The sequence below is a fragment of the Piliocolobus tephrosceles genome, chromosome 7 (genome assembly GCF_002776525.5).
Source record: "Piliocolobus tephrosceles isolate RC106 chromosome 7, ASM277652v3, whole genome shotgun sequence".
In the NCBI taxonomy this organism is placed as follows: domain Eukaryota; kingdom Metazoa; phylum Chordata; class Mammalia; order Primates; family Cercopithecidae; genus Piliocolobus; species Piliocolobus tephrosceles.
Window position 1 is genome coordinate 20,818,266 of NC_045440.1, and position 20,639 is coordinate 20,838,904.

At 52.8% G+C, this 20,639-nt stretch overlaps 2 protein-coding genes across 13 annotated transcripts; both read left to right on the forward strand.

The window, feature by feature from the left end:
* Positions 1 to 117: 117 nt before the first annotated feature.
* Positions 118 to 4,704, forward strand: C7H8orf58 (chromosome 7 C8orf58 homolog). Of its 11 annotated transcripts, none has more exons than XM_023216708.2 (7): positions 120 to 324; positions 1,443 to 1,921; positions 2,270 to 2,410; positions 2,548 to 2,602; positions 2,773 to 2,885; positions 3,109 to 3,215; positions 3,762 to 4,704. In XM_023216708.2, the coding sequence occupies exons 1-7, from the start codon at positions 285 to 287 to the stop codon at positions 3,871 to 3,873; spliced, it is 1,047 nt and encodes a 348-aa protein (XP_023072476.1). In that variant the 5' UTR covers positions 120 to 284; the 3' UTR covers positions 3,874 to 4,704. The 11 variants fall into 11 exon arrangements, with proteins under 11 accessions (XP_023072470.1, XP_023072472.1, XP_023072480.1 ...); XM_023216709.1 differs by having other exon boundaries at positions 3,133 to 3,215; XM_023216711.2 differs by having other exon boundaries at positions 2,548 to 2,554.
* Positions 4,705 to 5,180: 476 nt separating this feature from the next.
* CCAR2 (cell cycle and apoptosis regulator 2) lies at positions 5,181 to 20,526 on the forward strand. Of its 2 annotated transcripts, none has more exons than XM_023216700.3 (21): positions 5,181 to 5,386; positions 6,276 to 6,371; positions 6,627 to 6,718; positions 7,147 to 7,238; positions 7,451 to 7,565; positions 7,737 to 7,866; positions 8,368 to 8,464; positions 13,107 to 13,226; positions 14,175 to 14,397; positions 14,474 to 14,587; positions 14,923 to 15,086; positions 15,508 to 15,679; positions 15,765 to 15,995; positions 16,094 to 16,330; positions 17,457 to 17,601; positions 17,733 to 17,815; positions 18,402 to 18,548; positions 18,680 to 18,791; positions 18,889 to 19,077; positions 19,212 to 19,417; positions 19,692 to 20,526. In XM_023216700.3, exons 2-21 carry the CDS (start codon positions 6,314 to 6,316, stop codon positions 19,734 to 19,736), a joined length of 2,772 nt encoding a protein of 923 aa, XP_023072468.1. In that variant the 5' UTR covers positions 5,181 to 5,386; positions 6,276 to 6,313; the 3' UTR covers positions 19,737 to 20,526. The 2 variants fall into 2 exon arrangements, with proteins under 2 accessions (XP_023072468.1, XP_023072469.1); XM_023216701.3 differs by having other exon boundaries at positions 15,508 to 15,670.
* The last annotated feature ends 113 nt before the right edge of the window (positions 20,527 to 20,639 follow it).

The following is a 20,639-nucleotide window of genomic DNA, read 5'->3' on the forward strand; positions in this document are numbered from 1 at the left end:
GTCTCGCCCCTCCCCTCCCGCGTCTCGCCCCTCCCCTCCCTCGTCTCGCCCCTCCCCTCTCTCTCCTCGCCCCTCCCTTCCTCGTCTCGCTCTTCCTCTTCTTCCTCTCCCCTCCCCCTAGGCCACGCCCCCCACCGTACCGCCCTCCGCCCCCCAGCCCCGCTGGGAGTGTCCGGGGGCCGCGCCCAGCTGGGTCGGGACGCGCGCCCCGAGCTGCCCGCGCTCCGCGGGGACTCGGGCCGGGATCCTCGGGAGGCTGCAGCGGCCGGGGCCGGGAGCGGGCCATGATGGGCCGGCGGCGCGCCTTCGCCGTGGACGGCCGGGGTGAGTCGCCCACCCCCAGGCTGGCCGGGCCCCCCCGCCCCGGAGCCGCCTCCCGCCCCCAAGCCGGGCAGCCTCTCTCAGCTCCTCGCCCAGCCCCGCGCACCCGGCGGGCGGCGCCCGCCCCGCTGCGCCTCCCTCGCCGCCTCCCTCTGGAGAGGCGGTCATCAGGGGACGCCGTGCAGGCTGGAGCCCCTCTGGACTCAGGCGTTAAACCAGCCACCGCCTCCGCCCCACTTCCTCCGGCTCCGCTTCCCTCACCTTCCCGCTCCGTCTGAGGATGTGGGAATCCGCCCGCGCCCCAGCCCCCTCCGTGGCTGCGGACCCCTCTCCCACCCAGTGACCTCCTGGCCCACTTCCTTGCCCAGAGGGGCCTGGGTTGGCATTCGGCTCCCGCGTGCCCCGCAGGTCGTCCCCGCTCCCCCCGGCCTGTTTCCCGTACAGTTCATTCCGCCAGGACGCCTGGTCGCGAGAGGGCCTGGCGGACGTGACAGTGAGGGGGTGCTAATGCTGCCCCTTCGTCCCTTTCACTTCAGTTCTTTAATTTTAAACTTCTCGTAAAATCTTCACTATTCCTCACTTACAACAGAAACCCAAATCGGTGAGAGCGGTGATTTTATCGTCTCCCCGTGAGCTGCAGGACAGACTCCACCTGGCATCCTGATGCCTCAGGGGCCCCCAGAGAGCAGATGCGATCCCAGGCTTTCCTCTCTGTCCCCTCTCCCCTCTCCGTGAAGCTGGACACAGTCCTACTCCCGCTTGGGGAGCAGCGGAAGAGCCTGTGGCTCCCACTTCTGACTTGGGAGATGGTGGGCTGATCCTAGGTGGGAAGCGCAGGCGCAGGCCATCTAAGGGATTGATGGATGTGGCTGACCAGGGCTTTGCCTACCACAGAGCTCAGAGCACGGGTTCCCTGTCGCTAACAACTGTTGTTGTGAAGGGAATCCCATCCACACATCTCCCAAATAGCTGGGGCCATATCCGGGCGGCCCGTGGCTGTGCAGTGACCACCCTTCCTCGCTGGTCAGGGACACTCCTCCCTGGGGCAGTGCTGCCAGCCGTCAGGAATGCTGGGGGTGTTGGGGGTGGCCTGCCCAGCCTGACACTGAGTCTCCATGCAGATGGGACTGGCGAGGGCCTGGCACGGGGCTGCATAGTGCCTGGAGTCACCAGCACCTACAGACGGATCCCGGACGCTGCCCACGGGTGCTCATCCTGGGAGAGAGGTGACAAGCTCAGAGGTGTCAGCCGGGAGGCGCTGTTTCTCAAGCTGGCTTCCCGGGACTCAGGAGTGGAGATGGCAGTTGGGGACAGCCCCCTGGCCGCCTTACCGGGCCTTCCTCAGGACTCCCTGGACTTTGAATCCTCAGGGAGCCCCGAGCCCCCAGCCCATGTAGACCAGCTCCTGGCCAGCCAGAAGCTGGGGCAGGTGCTGGAGCGTTCCCACCGGCTCCCAACAGCTCCCACTAGCTTGTCAGGACAACACCGCTGCCTGCGGCCGCCCAGCAAGTGCAAGCGTGAAGTGCCCCTTTTTGGAGCAGGGGAACAGGAATCCATGGAGGCAGACACAGACCTAGAGGCAGGCCTGGAAGAAGAGGCGGTGAGTGCTCACTCTCAGGCTGGGTTTAAGAGCGGGATGGACAGTCTAGCTCCTCTGGTTCTCCCTGGAGCTCTCTCGGGGTGCGGCCCTCCCTGCCCCTAATTGCTGGGTTGTGTCATAGATCCTTGCTGCACCCCACTTCCATTTGTGCGTGGCCACCTCCGCAGAGGAGCTGGGCAGCTACGGGCCCTGCCTGGCACCATGCCACGCTGGGCAGTGGGGAAGCTGGCTGCGTGTGTTCCTCCTCAGGGCCCAATCCGCTCCTATCTGCTGGCTGAGCCCAGCCTGGCTGCTTGGGGTAGGGAAAGAGCATGACTTAAATCTCCCCTATCTCACAATGTCCCACAGGTGGGGGGCCTGGGGCCTGGAGCCTGGGCCTGCCTTCCTGGGCAGGGTCTTCGCTATCTGGAACACCTGTGCCTAGTGCTGGAGCAGATGGCAAGGCTCCAGCAGCTCTACCTGCAGCTGCGGATCCAGAGGCCCCCAGGAGTGAGTGAGATTCGAGTGGGGGTAGTCAGGCCAGTGGGGTTGGGAGAGGACAGATGGGACCCTGGGAACCGTGGCTGCCCTCAGAACAGCCTCACCCCTCTAACCAGGCCCTGATCACCTGTCTCTCCTGTGCACAGGATCCCGGTGAGGAGTTGGCCCGAGCCCCTTTACCGTCCCCCTTACACACCCCAGGTAATGGAGGGCAGCGGCCATGGGAGGTGCTAAGCCAGACAGAGCAGACAGGTGAGGGGCCATCGTGTCTCCCTTTGTCCTGCATGCCTGGGGTCCCACTAGCAGGTCCTCTGAGTCGAAGCTTGATGGGGTGTCTTCTGGCCCTGGCCAACCTGATTCTTTTTCTGAAGGGGCAAAGGCTGCTTCACCCCCAAAGGTGGAGGTGCCCAGTGCCAACCCTCCCAGGCTGCCAGAAACCCCAGTGGAGCCAGCGTACCACTTGCCATCCTCCCAGGGACACAAGGTAGGGGACGGGTGTATGTGGGGCAGGTGGTGGGCTGGGGTGGGGGGAGGGGAGGTGGGGATGCATGGGCACCCTGGGGGCCAGCAACTCTGGGAAAATGACAGGATTGATTCCTGTTTGGAGCAGGCGACTCATCCTGGCTGTGGTGACAGCTGTCTCTGGGAGCTTGGTCGGGGGTCTGAGTGTGGGGAGGGCTCTTGGTGACCCCTCCTCCTCTGCTCAGCGGGATTTCTCCCACTGGGACAAGGTCAAGGTCCTGCTCAACCGGATCTGCCGGAGAAGCCACCACCACCCTGAGCCCCCTACCCCTCCTGATGGCTCTGACCCCAGGTGAGCCCCGTGCCCAGCCCAGGTTAGGGCACGGAGAGGAGACTGATGAGCCAGGATGCAGAGATTGTCATGCCAGTTGTCAGTATTGTCCTCGTGAAACTTGAGAGGCAGTCTGGGAGGGGCTGCTAGAAGAAACAGTAGTTAAAACACCCTATTTGCAGATAAGGAGGCTGGGTTCTCGGTGCGGCTGGGGGTAGTTGCTTTTCCAAAGCCGCACGTCAGTGACAGCAAGGACCAGAATGTGGGAAATCTGCCTACCCTAGCTCAGCAACCCCTCACCCTCAATGCTGACATTTAGGCCACCTCCCAGGTTTGTGGGGAGAGCAAGGTGGGGCACAAAGGATTTCACAGTGGGTGAAGGCCATCATGCCTCGGGGCTTGTACCGAACAGTTCTCCAGGGGTAAGAAGTACCAAGTCATTTAACAGCCCCAGGTCACACCCCCACCCTGCTACCTGCCAGTAGATGAATCATGTTCTCTCAACTCTAGGGCCATTGTTAGTTTTATTTTCTCGTCCTAGCCTAATGTCTTCTTTTTATTCCACAGGATCGAGTCCAGGGACCTCCCTGAAAGGCCTCAGTGCCGCCCCCACCGGAAAACCTTTATGCCGTCATTAGTGGTTAAGAAACAACGAGCGCAAAACCTTTCTGTAGGCTGAGACCTCTCGGTGCACCTGGTGACCCTGGGTGGAGGGGACTTGCTGTGAAGTCTTCCTCGCCCTTTGCCCCGTTGCTGCTTCTCCACATTGCCAGGAAAAGCTGCTGACGCCTGCCCTCCTCTCTTGAGTGGAGGGTGAATCTTTCTCCTCTAAGCAGTCTGGTCAGGAGCCCTGGTTTCTTGAGAGGCCCCCAAGATGCGGCAGCTCCCGGGCTGCTCCTCCTCACCAGAAATCCCTGGGCTTCCACAATGAGACCTCATTCATTATCAGGTGTCCGTGGAGTGTTTCTGGCACGGTGACCTGTCTGGGCCCAGCATGTTGCAGATGTGTATTTATGCACAATGGTATGCATATCTCTGTGTGACTGTCAGTGTTGCAAGCTGGCTGGATCCAACCATCTCTTCTGAAAGAATGCATCCAAAGGGTTGATATTCTGGGGGAGGTCACTGCAGAAGGATGGAACTGACCTTTATTCCTCAGTGGGCAGTTACTGAGCTTTCTGCCTCAGAGCCGTGCTGGCAGCCCTGGGACAGAGAACGGTGTGGCTTTGACTGCCTCTGCATGGAGTCTTGCCCCGGACTCCTGAAGACTGCATCAGAAATGAGGAAGATCAGGGATAACCTGGGAACAGAAGAATAACTTTCAAAGCCAGTGCTCAGCTTCTCCCCCTAGCATTTACAGGCCCTAACTCAAACCAGATGCCTGTACTAGTTTTTAGACCCTAAATCAACCTTTCTGAGCCACAGTTTCCAGCTGGGAATAATGATGCCTGCCCTACCTACCTCACAGACTTGTTATGAGGATAAAGTGAGATTAAACTGCCTCAAAGTGCTTTGTAAACGTTAAGTGAATAGGGACGGGGAGGGATGACGGGGAGGTCGGAGGATAAGGGGGCCATGGGATTGCTAATGGGGACTAAAATGCCCGGTCTCTGGCAAGATTTTGAGCAGGCCACTTCACTGAGGCCTCTTAGATTTCATATTTGAGAATTAGGGCACTGATTCCTGACTGGCTATAGGCATGGGAGTCACTGGCTTGAGTCAGACACAGAAATGTCTCTTAGAAATGGTCACTGATAGGCATCCTCCTCCTCCAGTCGGGACTCCCTTATCTGTTGCAGTCCCGACTGCCAGAGGGAGGCGGGCGTGGTAAGCAGTCGGGGGTTCCTTGTGTTTGGGGGAGCCGGCTCCCGCTGTCTTTGATCCCGGAACCAACGATCCGAAGCCTTCTTTTCTGATGGGATTCTTTAGCGAGGACACTACCGAGGCGCGACTTCCTGACGCGCATCCGATCCGGGAAGGCGCACTTCCGCTCCCCAGTTGCCGCGGGATAGCAGGCCGGCGTGGGGGAAGGGAGAGGTCGGCGGAGACGAGGGAGGGACCATATCCGGGAGAGTGGCAGCTTCCGACCAGTGGTCGCGCTTCCGGAGAGGCGCTTCCGGTGGCGGCGGCAGCAGCGGCTGTGGTGGTTCCGGGTGTCTTTGTCCCCCCGGTGTCGCTGCCCTGGCCCGCAGGTGGGTTAGGGGCCCCCTCGCCGCCCCTCTGCCCCTTCGCCCCTCCGTCCCTCCGCTGACCGAGGGACTGCGAGGGCCGGGCGGCGAAGATGCGTGGGGCGCGGAAGGGGCCGAGCCCCTCTTTGGACTGCAAGTCCCGTCTCCCTGGCAACGGCCTCGGCCTTGGGGGCGGGAGGAGGAGAAACCGCGCGCCTCAGTCCTCCCTCGGTGGCCTCGCCGCGGCCCTGCCGGGAGACCTGGCGCTGGCGGCTGCTGAGGCCGGAGCGGAGGGCCCGGGAGCGTGGGAGCAGGAGGGTGGCGCGCAGCCGGTTTCGCGTTCGGTCGGCCAGGGAGCTGCCTTCCCACCAGCCGGTCGAGGAAACAACGGGTCGGGCTTCCGGGGAGAGGGCTCACACCATCTCCTCGCCGGCACCGGCCTCCTCCATTTTTCCGGGCCCTGCGTGGAGGGTTTTGGCGGATGTTTTTGAATGAAGGGATGTCATCGGGGCTCTTTCCAGCCCCTCACCCCGCCAACTACTCTGGGGGTGGCATGGCTTAGTGAGAGGAGCGCTAAGTTGTTGGGTGGCCTGGGTGTGAGTACCAGTTTTGTCACTACCTGATTATGTGGCCCCGGGCAAGTCTCTTGATCTCTCTGAGCACCAGTTTCCTTGTCTGTAAAACAGCATGACAATATGACCCACCTCTAGGTTATTGTGAGGACAGACTGAAACAATGTAATTTACTGTTTCATTTATTACTTCTCTATATTCTCTCCATTCATTGCCTTCATTCATTCTCATTACCCACCTCCCTGTTTTCATTAATATCCTTACTTAAGATTCTCCATTTTTCCGGGTATAGATGGAAATTTCCCGTGTGAGCTGTTAACTTCTTTCTTTTTGGATTGAAGGCTTTTCCCCACGACTCTGAAAGAGGACAGCGTTCCCAATGTCCCAGTTTAAGCGCCAGCGGATCAACCCACTTCCAGGGGGACGCAACTTCTCAGGTGATCACTTTTCTCCCTACCTGGCCTCATCCTGGAAAGTATGTACTGTGAAGTTAGTTTGGGGTTTCCCTGGTGGAGAGCAATTTGCTGCTGATGTTCCTCTGGAAAACAGCAGATTCCCACCGTGGTTGCCAGTGAAGCCCTGTGGAGGAGCTGGCTGGAGCTGTAGCCTTTGGATTTACCACATCCTTTGGTTGACTCTAGTGCTTAAGGTGGTAGGGGTGGTTCCTGGAGATTACTTCTCTTTCCCCATAGGCACAGCTTCAACATCTCTTCTGGGCCCTCCTCCTGGTTTGCTCACTCCTCCTGTGGCCACAGAACTGTCCCAGAATGCCAGGCACCTTCAGGTAGGTTGGGCATCCCTTGTAGTTTCAGCCCTTGGGACTGGATGCCTGGAGGCCTGGTGCTCTTCATCTCTTACATAATAGTGTTTATCATTCCTGACCCCTCTCCTGGTAGTGGGCTAATATGGGGTTTCCCAGATAGCCTTCAGACTGGGGCATCTTCATTTCTCGCTCCAGGGAAATCTTTAGCATACGTCTTGGAATTAATGAACTGGAAGTCCTAGAAGAAGCTTGTGGGTCAAGAACCAGCTCAAACATGCCCCGACCCTTAATGATGGAGTATGCCCACCACACACCTGTACTTCACTCTGTGTGAACTCTTGATGCAGTACGCTGAAAAGGGGTGTGGGTTGAGATGAGACCTTCATGGCAGAGTGTGATTTTGTCCAGCTTCCTTTCTTTTACTTTTCAACTGCTCCCTTTTCTTACAGGGTGGGGAGAAACAGCGGGTCTTCACTGGTATTGTTACCAGCTTGCATGACTACTTTGGGGTTGTGGATGAAGAGGTCTTTTTTCAGCTAAGGTAGGCTTGAGGTTGGTCCCCTACTGGAAACGCTTATTGGATTCAGTTCTGTCACCGTGCTGGTATTGCCCGCCCCCCTCCCCAAAGCCATTGCTTTGCTGTTTTTGTGCAAGGTGGGGGAAATCTTGATGGGAAAGGCCTCATAGGGGCAGTCAGGGTGGCTTGTCTGGGGTCCCTCTCCTAATGGGGCCTCCTGGCTTGTGTGCTGGCAGTGTGGTGAAGGGCCGGCTGCCCCAGCTGGGTGAGAAGGTGCTGGTGAAGGCTGCATACAACCCAGGCCAGGCAGTGCCCTGGAATGCTGTCAAGGTGCAAACGCTCTCCAACCAGGTATTCATCTCTCCTTAGCATGTGCATTGGAAAGGGGAGGGATGGAAGCCCCTGTGCCCTGACAGCTGGGCAAAACCCTGACTTTTCTCAAGGGGGTGGGACTGCATCTTTCCAAGGTAGTGAGTGCCTCAACCATGGGGTCCCCTGAATTTCCTGGCTCCTGTTCTGCAGCCCCTACTGAAGTCCCCAGCACCTCCCCTTCTGCATGTAGCAGCCCTAGGCCAGAAGCAAGGGATCCTGGGAGCTCAGCCTCAGTTGATCTTCCAGCCTCACCGGATTCCCCCACTGTTTCCTCAGAAGCGTGAGTACGAGTGGCACTGTTGTTCAGTGTGGCTTTATGGGGTAGTCTGGATCAATGGACTTTCAGGTTGTTGCTGAATGTCCATTAGCGTAGAGGTGGGTACTTCTGTGTACTGGAAGAAAGGTGGGTGATCGGGATAGGTGTTTAGGATTTTTTTTTTTTTTTTTTTTTTTTTTTGATGGAGTCTCGCTCTGTTGCCCAGGCTGGAGTGCAATGACCTGATCTTGGCTCATTGCAACCTCCGCCTCCTGGGTTCAAGCCATTCTCCTGCCTCAGCCTCCTGAGTAGCTGGGACTATAGACATCCACCACCTCGCCTGGCTAATTTTCTGTATTTCTAGTAGAGAGGGGGTTTCACCATGTTTGCCAGGCTAGTCTTGAACACCTGACTTCAAGTGATCCATCCGCATTATCCTCCCAAAGCGCTGGGATTACAGACGTGAGCTACTGCGCCCGGCTGGTTTTTAGGGTTTTTGAGTCACCAGTCATTCCCTTTCTGCAGCTCTGAGTCTCTTCCAGACATCCCACACACTTCACCTGAGCCACCTGAACAGATTTCCTGCCCGGGGCCCTCATGGACGGTTGGATCAGGGCCGAAGGTAAGAGGATGATGTCCCTTTTTTGGCCACTTGTTGACACTAACATTCTCTTTATTTTATTATTATTTTTTTGTCTTGGCCAGGAAGTGAACCCAGGTCAACTGCTTGGAAGGTGGCTATGCTTACCACTAACATTCTCTGCCTGCAGCTAGATCCTAGTCCCTTTTCTCTGAAGTGTGTAGACACACTGAAATGTATATAAAAACATTGGAATTTTATACAGTGGTTTAGCAAGCAGGGAGCTGATACAGTTCATCTTTCAAAATGTCATGTTGAGGTATTTCTTAAATACTGTTTTGTTTCTAGACAGGAATAGAAACTCAATAGTAACATGTCAAAAGTAACACTGCAGTATCTCTTTTAGTTGTTTAAAACGTTCCTTTATAGACACCATTCTCATAAGTATGCTGTTAGAAGGTGTATATTGCACTCTGCCTTGGACATGCAGGTAGCTTTCTCAGCCATGTGTGGAGCAGGCATGGCTGATTTGGGCCTTTAGGGTATCCTGGTGATCCTGTCTCATCTGTAGCATTGGGGACCACCAGGAGCATGCTGTCCCATCCTCTCTCCAGTTCACATGTTCCTTCCTCAGTCTCAGTCTCCCTGAGTGTTTTGCTTGTACCTCTAAAAGTTAAGCTCTAGCCTGATTTAAGACTCGTTCTCGTTCTGTCTTCATTTTAAACTTGTCATAGTGGAGAATTTTAGTATATGCAGGGTAAACAGAAAGGTATGAGGAACCTTATACCCATTACCCAGCTGCTTCAAGTATCAGCTACCATTCTTTTTCATGTCTACCTCCATCTACTCACTGCTCTCACTTGAGTTTATTAAGGTAAAAAAATTTAAGGTGGAACTTACGTAGATTGAAATGCACAAATCTTGACAATTTTGACAAATGAGAAATCTCATGTAACCCTTAACCCTATTTTTTTTTTCTTTGTCAAGACAGCGTCTTGCTCTGTCACGCAGGGTGGAGTGTAGTGGCGTGATCATGGCTCATTGCAGCCTTGATCTCTCTGGCACAAGCCATCCTCCTGCCTCAGCCTCCAGAGTAGCTGGGACTGCAGGTGTGCACCACCATGCTTGACTAATTTTCTAAAACATTTTTTGTAAGGCTGGGTGCAGTGGCTCATGCCTATAAATCCCTGTCCTTTGGGAACCTATCTCTACAAAAAATAAGTAAATATTTATTTATTTTTGTGGGGGGCAGAGAAAGGGTTTTGCTGTGTTGCCCAGGCTGGTTTCGAACTCCTGGGCTCAAGTGATCCTCCCACCTCAGCCTCCCAAAGTGCTGGGATTACAGGTGTGGGAATTCACCTTTGTGAATTCTAATTAGGGGGAAGCTTTGGGATTGTTTGCCTTGGGGTTTCCACTACTTGAAACCCTGTGTCCCATTCTCCATTGTAGACACCATATTCATAAGTATATAAGTATATCCAGTGGCTGGTATATGTTTTGCATTTACCCACTTCTCTTGTCCTGTGCATCTTACTGGTCCTCAGTTTCCAAGGACCTTCTACCTCTCACATTGTGTGAGTTTATTAAAGGCTTCATTACAAAATCAACAGCAGGTGCCTTATGAGACAGCGTAGCCTGGGTGAAGCTCTGTGACTGCTGTGGACTTTCTGCTTTAGGGTTAATTTCAGGCTTTCTCTAGTCAGTTGCATTTGATTGTCCTGGATGTGCTGAGACCCATGCAAGGTCTGTTGTATTACTTTGGCCATTATGCTTCAGTGTCACAGCTTCTACAGAAAGGATGTACAGGTTGAGCATCCTAAATCCTAAAACCCAAAATACTCTCAAATCCAGAACTTTTTGAGTGCTGACATGGCACTCAAAAGGAAATGTTTATTGAGCATTTCAGGTTTGGAGTTTTGGATTTGGGATGCTCAGCCAGTAGGTATAATGCACATATTGCAAAATCTGAAAAACATTCCAAACCCAGGACGCTTCTGGTCCTAAGCATTTCAGGTAAGGGATACTCAACCTATACCACCATTGGGAGGGAGATATTATATTAACATCAGTCAGTAGAGAGAATGTGCAGAGTGGGGCCCAGGGTGGTACAAAGTAGGTCATTCTGGGGCAACTTTTATTTATTTAGTTTTGCAACTTTTATGAAGGACTCAACCACATTAATGTTTTGCATGGAAGCCAAGCTTTATTTTGAATTCCTGGCTTTGGGATGCAGAGAACAATGTCTTTATTGAGCAGCTACTGCTGAGCTGCGGTTTTGGACAGGTGTACCCAGGTGGGCTCTGCTGCTGTGGGTCCTGAGAGGTCAGCCCCTGGTGCTGCCTTAGGACCTCCTGACAGTGTACAGGAAGGGGAGGAAAGTGACCACACAGTGTACAGCGTGGAGTGGATCATAACAGTTTAGACATTACTGTGAGCTGGAAAGTTGTCACAGGGGCTTTGGCATGGGTCTTCTATTAGACACACGGGCTACTGACATCCCATCGGGGCTTGAAAATAAGGCCACTTTAGGATGCAGATGATCATGCACATGGAAGTGACCCAGGCCAACAGAAGAGAACAGGCCTCATGATAAATCTGTTCAGCTTAGTCACTGGGGTGTGATGAATAGGGAAATGACCCAGGCAGGTCTAAAAGGCAGAACAGAAACCTTCCGGTAAATACAATCAGCTCAGTTACCGAGGCACAGATAAATGACAGTTGATTTTATTTTTCTTATGTAACATGGGGGGGGGGGTTTCCCCTTATCAGTCTGGCACTTTATAATGAATGGTCTAAAGGTTTTTTCTTCTCAACTATTTTTATTTATTGTACCCATATCTATTGCATTTACAATGTAGTTATAGTGTAATACTATAGTGACTTATAAAAATGTGTAAAGCAGTACATGCTATTATATAAAATTAAAATAATTGAAATACGTAGGCCAGGTGCGGTGGCTCACACCTGTAATCCTAGCACTTTGGGAGGCTGAGGCGGGCGGATCACTTGAGGTCAGGAGTTCAAAACCAGCCTGGCCAAGATAGTGAAACCTCATTTCTACTAAAAATAAAAAATTAGCCGGGCATGGTGGTGGGTACCTGTATTCCCAGCTACTCGGGAGGCTGAGGCAGGAGAATTGCTTGAACCCGGGAGGCAGAAGTTGCAGTGAGCTGACATCGTGCCACTGCACTCCTGCCTGGGCAACAGAGGGAGACTGTCTCAAAAAAAAAAAAATATATATATATATATATACACACATATATATATATATACACACACACATACATATATATATGTATATAAATATGTATGGTTTCTACCTTTTCTCTTTAACTGTTATTAACAGATAGGTATTAAAGAATTTCAGAAAATAAGTTTGAAAAGGAAAATGTCTTGCCACTCTTTTCTCCTTTGTTCTAGTTTAAATCTATACATGTGCATACTTTTTGCAATTTTAATCTTAAGAGTTCAAATTATTTTTGTGTATTTATAAACAGTTTTCCATATTGCAGCATAATCCTGAGTGTTTTAATGGCTGCGTGATTGTTTTTATTTACTATAAAAATTTGGGTATTTGGTTTATGTATTTGGTTTTTTACTCTCAGTTTATGCTGCTTCCTATTTTTCCACTATGTGTAGCCTTTCTTCTTCTTTTGAATTAACTTTCTTGGGACAAATTTTCAAGAGTGGAATTATTGGAGCAAATGGTTTGAGTGTTTTTATGACTTTAATGTGTATTATTAAGGATTTGTAGCTGTCACTCTTTCACTCTTTTTTTTTTTTTTTTTTTGGAGACAGAGTCTCGCTCTGTCGCCCAGGCTGGAGTGCAGTGGCGTGATCTTGGCTCACTGCCACCTCCACCTCCCAGGTCTAAGTGATTCTCCTCTCTCAGCCTCCTGAGTAGCTAGGATTACAGACATGTGCAACCACACTTGGCTACTTTTTTGTATTTTTAGTAGAGACAGGGTTTCACCATGTTGGCCAGGCTGGTCTCGAACTCCTGACCTCAAGTGATCCGCCCACCTCGGCCTACCTAAGTGCTGGGGTTACAGGCACCTTGTAACTGTCTCTTCTTTTTTTTTTTTTTTGTAGAGACGGGGTTTCACCATGTTAGCCAGGATGGTCTCGATCTCCTGACCTCGTGATCCGCCCATCTCGGCCTCCCAAAGTGCTGGGATTACAGGCTTGAGCCACCGCGCCCGGCCCCTAACTGTCTCTTCTAATAAACTTTATAGAACGCATAGCATGGATTCATATAAAGTCCCTTGTTTTTAAAAGAGAAATCAGTTTTTTTCTCATTTCAAAAAAACATGTTAACTATAATTTATGAAGTGCAGAAAAATAGAAAATTATTTGTAAGCTTACTGGAGGCTTCCACCATTAATATTTTATTTCCTTTCAGTCTTCTAAAGTTGTTTTTGCAGTAGCTCAGGCCTACTGTGTATACAATGTTGCAGAGTGTGCTTTTTGCTTAACAGGAATGTTTTTCTATGTTATTAAAAGAGTGTAAATATCCATTTTAATATCTTTGTAACATTCTGTCATATGGCTGTTAGCATGGCTTATTTTTCCATGTATTATTGAATGTGAGGGATTGCGCTTGTTTCCAGTTCTTTTGGTTCAGTGTGTATTGAATACATATAACAATGTGATTTCTTACTGTTGGTGATGGGTCAACCTCTAGCGATGACTATGACTCCAAGAAACGCAAACAGCGGGCTGCTGGAGAGCCCTGGGGTGCTAAGAAGCCAAGGCATGACCTGCCTCCTTACCGGGTCCACCTCACTCCCTACACTGTGGACAGGTGAGCGGCGAGGCTGAGGTGGGCTGAGACTTGCTGCCGGTAATAGTTTCTCATGTAAATGAGATGGGGTCTATGCAAGTGCACATGTGTGTTCTCACAGCCTTTTCTTACAAAACAAAAAGCACATGGAAACCTGTTGTACATACTGTATGGTGGTTTGCCTTTTCACTGAATGTACTTTAGATTTTATTTCATATGAACATTTATTAGATCTGTGTTTTTTTTTTTTTTTTGGCAACTACACAGTATTCATTGAATGGATGAACATGATTTATTTAACCAGTTCTCCATTAGCACTCTATCCTAAATTTTCTTGGAATGAACATCCTTCTACGTACACCTGTGTGTTTGTTGAGATCAGTTCCTAGAAATGGAGCAGCTGGCTCAAAGGCTTTGCTTTAAGCTTCCATAACTATTGCCAGTTCTCCCGAAGAGGCTGTGCCCATTCTGCTGTCACCAGTGGGGTGTGGAGTCCTTATTTCCCCATGCCTTTGCCAACCCTGTTAGCTGACTTTTTCATCTTTGTCTAGTTGGTGACACATGATAATGTGATTTGCGTTTCTTTAATTATAAGTGAGATTGAACATATTTTCATGGGCTTTTAATTCTTATGTATTTCTCTTAAGAACCTATTGATGTCAATTTTCTGTTTTAGGCTTTTGAACTTTTTGTTACTGATTTGTAAGTTCTTTTATATTAAGGCAATGACCCATTTCTTTGTCCTGTATTATAAGTGTTTTCTTTTTTCCCTTTCCTAGTTTGACTTTTGCCATCTAGGGGTTGTAAGTTGAGTGGTCAGATCTGATCTAGCTTCCTTGAGAGGTGCCTTACTTCAAAAGTTCTTTCTCAGACTAAAAAAAATTTGCCCATTTTTAAAACTCTTTGATGGTTTCATTTGTAATGTTTTAGTGTTTGCTCAGTCTGGATTCCCTTTTTGTCTTCCTGTAGCCCCGTCTGTGACTTCCTAGAACTCCAGCGTCGTTACCGCAGCCTCCTCGTCCCCTCAGATTTTCTGTCCGTGCATCTGAGTTGGCTGTCAGCCTTCCCTCTGAGCCAACCCTTTTCCCTCCATCACCCGAGCCGGATCCAGGTCTCTTCTGAAAAGGAGGCAGCTCCAGATGCTGGTGCTGAGCCCATCCCTGCAGACAGTGACCCCGCTTATAGTTCCAAGGTAAGCTGACAGGTGTCTGTCACTTAACCTGATTTCTGGAGGCTGAAGGCAGCTCTGAGTGTCTCCTCCTGCACAGGTACTACTGCTCTCTTCCCCGGGGTTGGAGGAATTGTATCGTTGTTGCATGCTCTTTGTGGATGACATGGCTGAGCCAAGGGAGACGCCAGAGCATCCTCTGAAGCAGATTAAGGTAAGAGCTGGAGGGCAGGAGGAGATGCATTCACTGGTAATGTCCGGAACCTGTCATGTTTTGAGTGCGCGGCTCCTGTTCCTGAATGCACAGAAACGAGGCATCTCAGAGCCGAATGCCCCTCATTTCACCCAGGACGAAGGTGCAGCTCAGAGCTGTTCTGACTAGTCAGAGCGCGCTAGGTGGCTGGCTCATGTTAGCAGATAGAGACCTCACTGTGTGATGGACTTCCCCACTTCCTGCTCCCTTCATCCTGATGGGTGGCAGCCTTGCCCTGCAGTGGGAGACCCAGGTAACGGAGTTTTTTGTTTCGTATCCCTGGTCTCTTTTTGCAGTTTTTGCTGGGCAGAAAAGAAGAAGAGGCAGTGCTGGTTGGGGGTGAATGGTCTCCTTCCCTGGATGGCCTCGACCCCCAGGCTGACCCACAGGTGCTGGTGCGCACCGCCATCCGCTGTGCACAGGCCCAGACTGGCATTGACTTGAGTGGCTGCACCAAGTGGTGAGTGGGCTTCCTGAGCCTCGGCTGCACCAACCCAGCAGGTTGGGGAGGTTTTGTTGGGGAGGCCCAGTCCCTGCCCTTTTCTGCTGGTTAGCTCTCTTCTGCCCCCTAGTACCGCTCCTGCCCCCTCTGCTGCCTCAGGCTAGCGTGGGGTGTATGCCAAAAGCCGGCTGAGCCCCAGGCTGCACTTGAGAGTTCCTTGAGTTGTCCTCACACCTTGTAGGGTGCTTGTACGGTTGCGGCCTCCCGACTGACCATTTCTTGAGGACTTGGTCTGTAGCTTTGCTGTTGTGTTTTCAAAGCTTGCCTCGCAGTACGTGCTTATTGAGTGCTGACTGGAAACTGAAGCCCTTGCCTGTGAATGTGGTGTCTGCGTGGAGTTGTCACTAAGGAAGTTAGTACTTCCTTTTGCTATGTGCAGGTGGCGCTTTGCCGAGTTTCAGTACCTGCAGCCGGGACCCCCCCGGCGGCTCCAGACAGTGGTGGTGTACTTGCCGGACGTCTGGACCATCATGCCTACTTTGGAGGAGTGGGAGGCCCTGTGCCAGCAGAAAGCTGCAGAGGCAGCTCCTCCGACCCAGGAGGTACCAGGGGTAAGGCTGTGCCTTAGCCAGCAGCGGGAGATATAGGTGGCCTGATCCTGGGACCCAGAGGGTCTCATCTTGGCTGTTGTCACAGGAAATGGAGCCTACTGAACAGGCACCGGATGCCTCGGAGCAAGCAGCAGACACTTCCAGACGGAATGCAGAAACTTCAGAGGCCAGCACACAGCAGGAAACGGACACTGATCTCCCAGAGGCCCCTCCACCCCCGCTAGAACCTGCTGTCATCGCACGCCCTGGCTGTGTGAACCTGTCCCTCCATGGGATTGTGGAGGATCGGAGGCCAAAAGAAAGGATCTCTTTTGAGGCAGGTGTCAGAGCCTTGGGGAGGCTATGGGCTGGGATCTGTGGGCCTTGAGCAGTCTTTCTTCCTGATGCTCATGGACCCTGCCACCTCCCCGTCAGGTGATGGTGCTGGCCGAGCTGTTTCTGGAGATGCTCCAGAGGGATTTTGGCTATAGGGTTTATAAGATGCTGCTGAGCCTTCCTGAAAAGGTCGTGTCCCCACCTGAACCTGAGAAGGAGGAGGCGGCCAAGGAGGAAGCCACCAAGGAGGAAGAAGCCATCAAAGAGGAGGTGGTCAAGGAGCCCAAGGATGAGGCACAGAATGAGGGCTCGGCTGCCGAGTCAGAGCCCCCACTGGTGAGTACCCTGCCACCTCAGGCTGTCGTAGTGCTTACCGTGACTGCGCATCTTCACCCTGGGCTCTGAGTGCTTCCTGCGCCCTAGCTCATTCCCCACTCCCTTGCTCAGCACACACTGAGGCTGCACAGCTGCTAAGTGGCACACCTAGTGGAAGGGAAGGTGGCGCAGAGGAGTGCAGGGAGCATGGCTGAGCAGCCTGACAGCATAGAAACCCCAGTCACTGAGAATGCTTAGCAGAGTCGGGTGCTGTGATTGCCTGATGGTTAACTAGAAAATTTTGTAGGCGGGGTGTAATCCCAGCACCTGGGGAGGCCGAGGCGGGCAGATCACGAGGTCAGGAGTTTGAGACCAGCCTGGCCAATATGGTAAAACCCTGTCTCTACTAAAAATACAGAAATTAGCTGGGCGTGGTGGTGCATTGTCTGTATTAGCTACTCAGGAGCCTGAGGCAGGAGAATCCTTGAACCAAGGGAGGTGGAGGTTGCAGTGAGCCGAGGTCGTGCCACTGCACCCCGCCCTGGGTGAGAGAGCAAGACTCTCTCGAAAAAAAATAAAAAATAAAATTTGTAAACCTTTTCTAAAATACTAGTCTTTTTTTTTCCCTTTGAGATGGAGTCTTGCTCTATCGCCCAGGCTGGAGTGCAGTGGTGCAACCTCGGCTCACTGCAACCTCAGCCTCCCAGGTTCAAGCGGTTCTCCCGCCTCAGCCTCTCGAGTAGCTGGGATTATAGGCACCCACCACCATGCCTGGCTAAGTTTTGTATTTTTGTAGAGATGGGGTTTCACTATGTTGGCCTGGCTGGTCTTGAACTCCTGACCTCAGGAGTGCTGGGATTACAGGCGTGAGCCACTGTGCCCAGCTGCTTTTTGTTTAAATACCGTCAAATAAATGTAGTTTCTTCTGGGACCAAGATCAACTCCTGAGGAAAAAAGCCCAGGTGTCTGGTGATGCCCTGGCATGCTCTGAATTCCACTTAATGAAATTAAATACATGAAATGAGATGGTGTCTAGAGCCCTCCATACAGTGCCTGGGGCATAGTTATTACTCACGTGGCAGCCATGATTACTATTGGTAATTACGGTAACTGCCTTCCTTCTAATCACCTTCGTCTGCCTCCCTAGAAGGAGGATGGGCTTTTGCCCAAACCACCCACTTCTGGGGGAGAGGAAGAAGAAAAACCCCGGGGCGAGGCTTCCGAGGACCTGTGTGAGATGGCCCTGGACCCGGAACTGTTGCTTCTGAGGGATGATGGAGAGGAGGAGTTTGGTATGTCGAGTGGTGAGAGGGGAGCTCACAGGCTCGGGATGTGGCTTTCCACCTGTGGCCAAGCTGGTTTTCACTTTCGGACTGTGGAGTTGGGTGGGCCCTGCTCTCCATTTATCTTGGGCTTTCTGTAGCAGGAGCAAAGCTGGAGGATTCGGAGGTCCGGTCCGTTGCCTCAAACCAGTCAGAGATGGAGTTCTCTTCACTTCAGGACATGGTGAGGCCTCTTCTCCACCTCTCCGGGCCTCAGTGGTGGTGAGGCTGGGCGAGGCCTCCGGCACACTCCTGGGAAAAGAATGCTTACCAGTGATTTCCTTTCTTGATGGACCCAACACACAGTGTGGTCCTTGGCTTATGGAAGGGCACGTTCATAGGCTCCAGGAGAACATGTCAGTGTCTATCGGGGTGAACGGGAGAGAGGTGTTTGATCCTCTGCTGAGAGAGGAGGAGCACAGGAGCTTTTGTGAAAGTGCCCCAGAGAGGAAGGCTGGCTTGGACGTGATGCATATCAGTCAGGCTGCTTGATGTTTTGTGTTTTAGAGACGGGGTCTCGCTATGTTGCCCAGGCTGGAGCACAGTGGTTGACAGGCATGAACATAGTGCACTGCAGCTTCGAACTCCTGGGTTCAAGTGATTCTCCTGCCTTAGCCTCCCCAGTAGCAGGGACTTTAGGCATGCATCACTGGATGTGACCTGAGCTGCATGTTGCCCAAGCCACTGGATTCTGAACAGGGTGAATCCTGGGCGATAGAGCCACTGAGGGAACTATTTGAAAATCCTGCTTATCTTTGTTTTCTTTGCAGCCCAAGGAGCTGGATCCCTCTGCTGTGCTCCCCTTGGACTGTCTGCTTGCTTTTGTGTTCTTTGATGCCAACTGGTGTGGCTACTTGCACCGGCGAGACTTGGAGAGGATCCTCCTTACCCTTGGGATCCGGCTCAGTGCAGAGCAGGTACCGTCTTTCTTCTGCCCCAGGACATGGGCACAGGCCTGCACTTACTCCTGCTCCAGGTTCCTGCCCACGGCCAGGGTCGGGGACTGAGCCTTCTGGTCAGCAGGTGTCTGGGGGTGTGTTTTCTGCAGGCCAAGCAGCTGGTCAGCAGGGTGGTGACCCAGAACATCTGCCAGTACCGGAGCCTTCAGTACAGCCGCCAGGAGGGCCTGGACGGTGGCCTTCCCGAGGAGGTGCTCTTCGGTATGTCCTGAGCCCTGCAGCCTTCCTGGGGCACGGGTAGGGCAGGCTGCCCTCTCCGGAAACCCCATCCTGCAATCTTTTTCATGGTTCCCTCTAGGAAACCTGGACCTGCTGCCCCCTTCTGGGAAGAGCACGAAGCCAGGTGCCACCCCTACGGAACACAAAGCCTTGGTGTCCCACAATGGCAGCCTGATCAACGTGGGGAGCCTGCTGCAGCGTGCGGAGCAGCAGGACAGTGGCCGGCTCTACCTAGAGAACAAGATCCACACACTGGAGCTGAAGCTGGGTGAGGGCCTGGGGCTGCGTCCACCACGGGGGCACGTGCAGACCAGTAGGGAACCCGTTGCTTAGGCTCAGGCGCTGCCCTGTGCTCTGGGCCTTGATGGAGCAGCCGTCCCTGTTTCCTCCTCCACCTCGCAGAGGAGAGCCATAACCGTTTCTCAGCCACTGAAGTAACGAATAAGACGCTGGCGGCAGAGATGCAGGAGCTGCGAGCCCGGCTGGCGGAGGCTGAGGAGACCGCCCGGACGGCGGAGCGACAGAAGAGCCAGCTCCAGCGGCTGTTGCAGGAGCTCCGCAGGCGCCTGACCCCCCTGCAGCTGGAGATCCAGCGGGTGGTGGAAAAGGTAAGGTGGGGGTGGACCAGGTGGCAGCATAGCTCCTTTCCCTGAGCTCCAGAAACCCCCGGAAGGGTGCTTGCCCCTATGTCGGGAGTGACCAGAAGGCCAGCAGGCACCAGCTTCTTCCTTCCGTCGCTTGCCAGGCTGTGTGCCCCTGGTTGCAGGTTCTCTGGGAATTGAGCAGTCAGCAGCGTGCAGCGGGAGCTTCCCAGCAGGAGACAGTCCGCAGTCCTCAGATCGCCTTGCCAGGCCTGATTCTGGGTACATCTGTTTCAAACAGGCTGACAGCTGGGTGGAGAAAGAGGAGCCAGCACCTAGCAACTGACGGCCTCACACGGAATTGCCATCCTGTGAGGGCAGCGGTGGCGCTCGGCAAAGTTGGAGCCCTTGCGGTACCAGAAAGCAGCGGGAGCGAGACCTGGGAGCCAGGGCAGGGGTGACTGACCCCATGCTCAGCCTCTAGGGGACGGCAGGCCATCAGGCTGGGGGCTGTGCTATGTGGGATGGATGTGTGAGGAACCCCGGTTCCAGTTACAACTAAATACAACATCTTTTGCACCCCTAGAATGTCATATTGCCCTCAACCTTGGTATTTCTCCTGGGGCCCTTTTAGTCTTGTGCTGACTTTCTCCTGTCCTTTTCCAGTTTAGAATAAGACAGGGGAGAAAAAGGCTTTTCAAGTGTGTGACAAGGTCTGATGTCAGTGAACTGAACTGAAGAGACAGATGTGGAGCCTGGCTGGGGCTAAGCACCCCCTCCTCCAGATGGCACAGGCTCTGCTATGTTCCAGATGCAGGCTCCTGGGGGAAGGGTCTCCCTTGGCCATCACGGGAATGGAGTCCATGCTAGAAAGTGCTCAGTGTTGGGCTGGGTTTGCCAATAGAACACTGTGTTCCAGTCACCCCAGATTTGCCAGAAGAAACCAGCACCTCTTTCCCGTGGCTCCTGTGTTCAGAATGTGGTATTACTGGCTCTGGCCCAGCCTTCTCCCCTGTTACCCATAATTCTTGCCTCTTTCCATAATCCGTGGTTTCAGTTTGACTTTGTATATAAAGTTGGGTTTTTTTTTTTTTTTTTGGCTTTTTTTTTTAAATAAACCAAAGTCAAAAACAAACAGCGTGTCCTCCACAGCTCTTCCTACTCCTCTCCTAGGCTTGCCTGCGTGCCCTCCCGCCCAGCATCTTTGCTGGACCGCAGTGCAGTTCACTCCAAAAGATGGGGCAGGGCA

Excerpts from the sequence above, each read along its gene's own strand:
- C7H8orf58 (XM_023216702.2), top strand. The coding sequence starts at position 285 with ATGATGGGCCGGCGGCGCGCCTTCGCCGTGGACGGCCGGG. Across the intron at positions 325-1,442 it reads CTTCGCCGTGGACGGCCGGG|ATGGGACTGGCGAGGGCCTG; the intron begins GTGAGTCGCCCA and ends GTCTCCATGCAG. Across the intron at positions 1,922-2,269 it reads CAGGCCTGGAAGAAGAGGCG|GTGGGGGGCCTGGGGCCTGG; the intron begins GTGAGTGCTCAC and ends AATGTCCCACAG.
- CCAR2 (XM_023216700.3), top strand. The coding sequence starts at position 6,314 with ATGTCCCAGTTTAAGCGCCAGCGGATCAACCCACTTCCAGGGGGACGC. Across the intron at positions 7,566-7,736 it reads TGCAAACGCTCTCCAACCAG|CCCCTACTGAAGTCCCCAGC; the intron begins GTATTCATCTCT and ends CCTGTTCTGCAG. Across the intron at positions 15,680-15,764 it reads CGACCCAGGAGGTACCAGGG|GAAATGGAGCCTACTGAACA; the intron begins GTAAGGCTGTGC and ends CTGTTGTCACAG.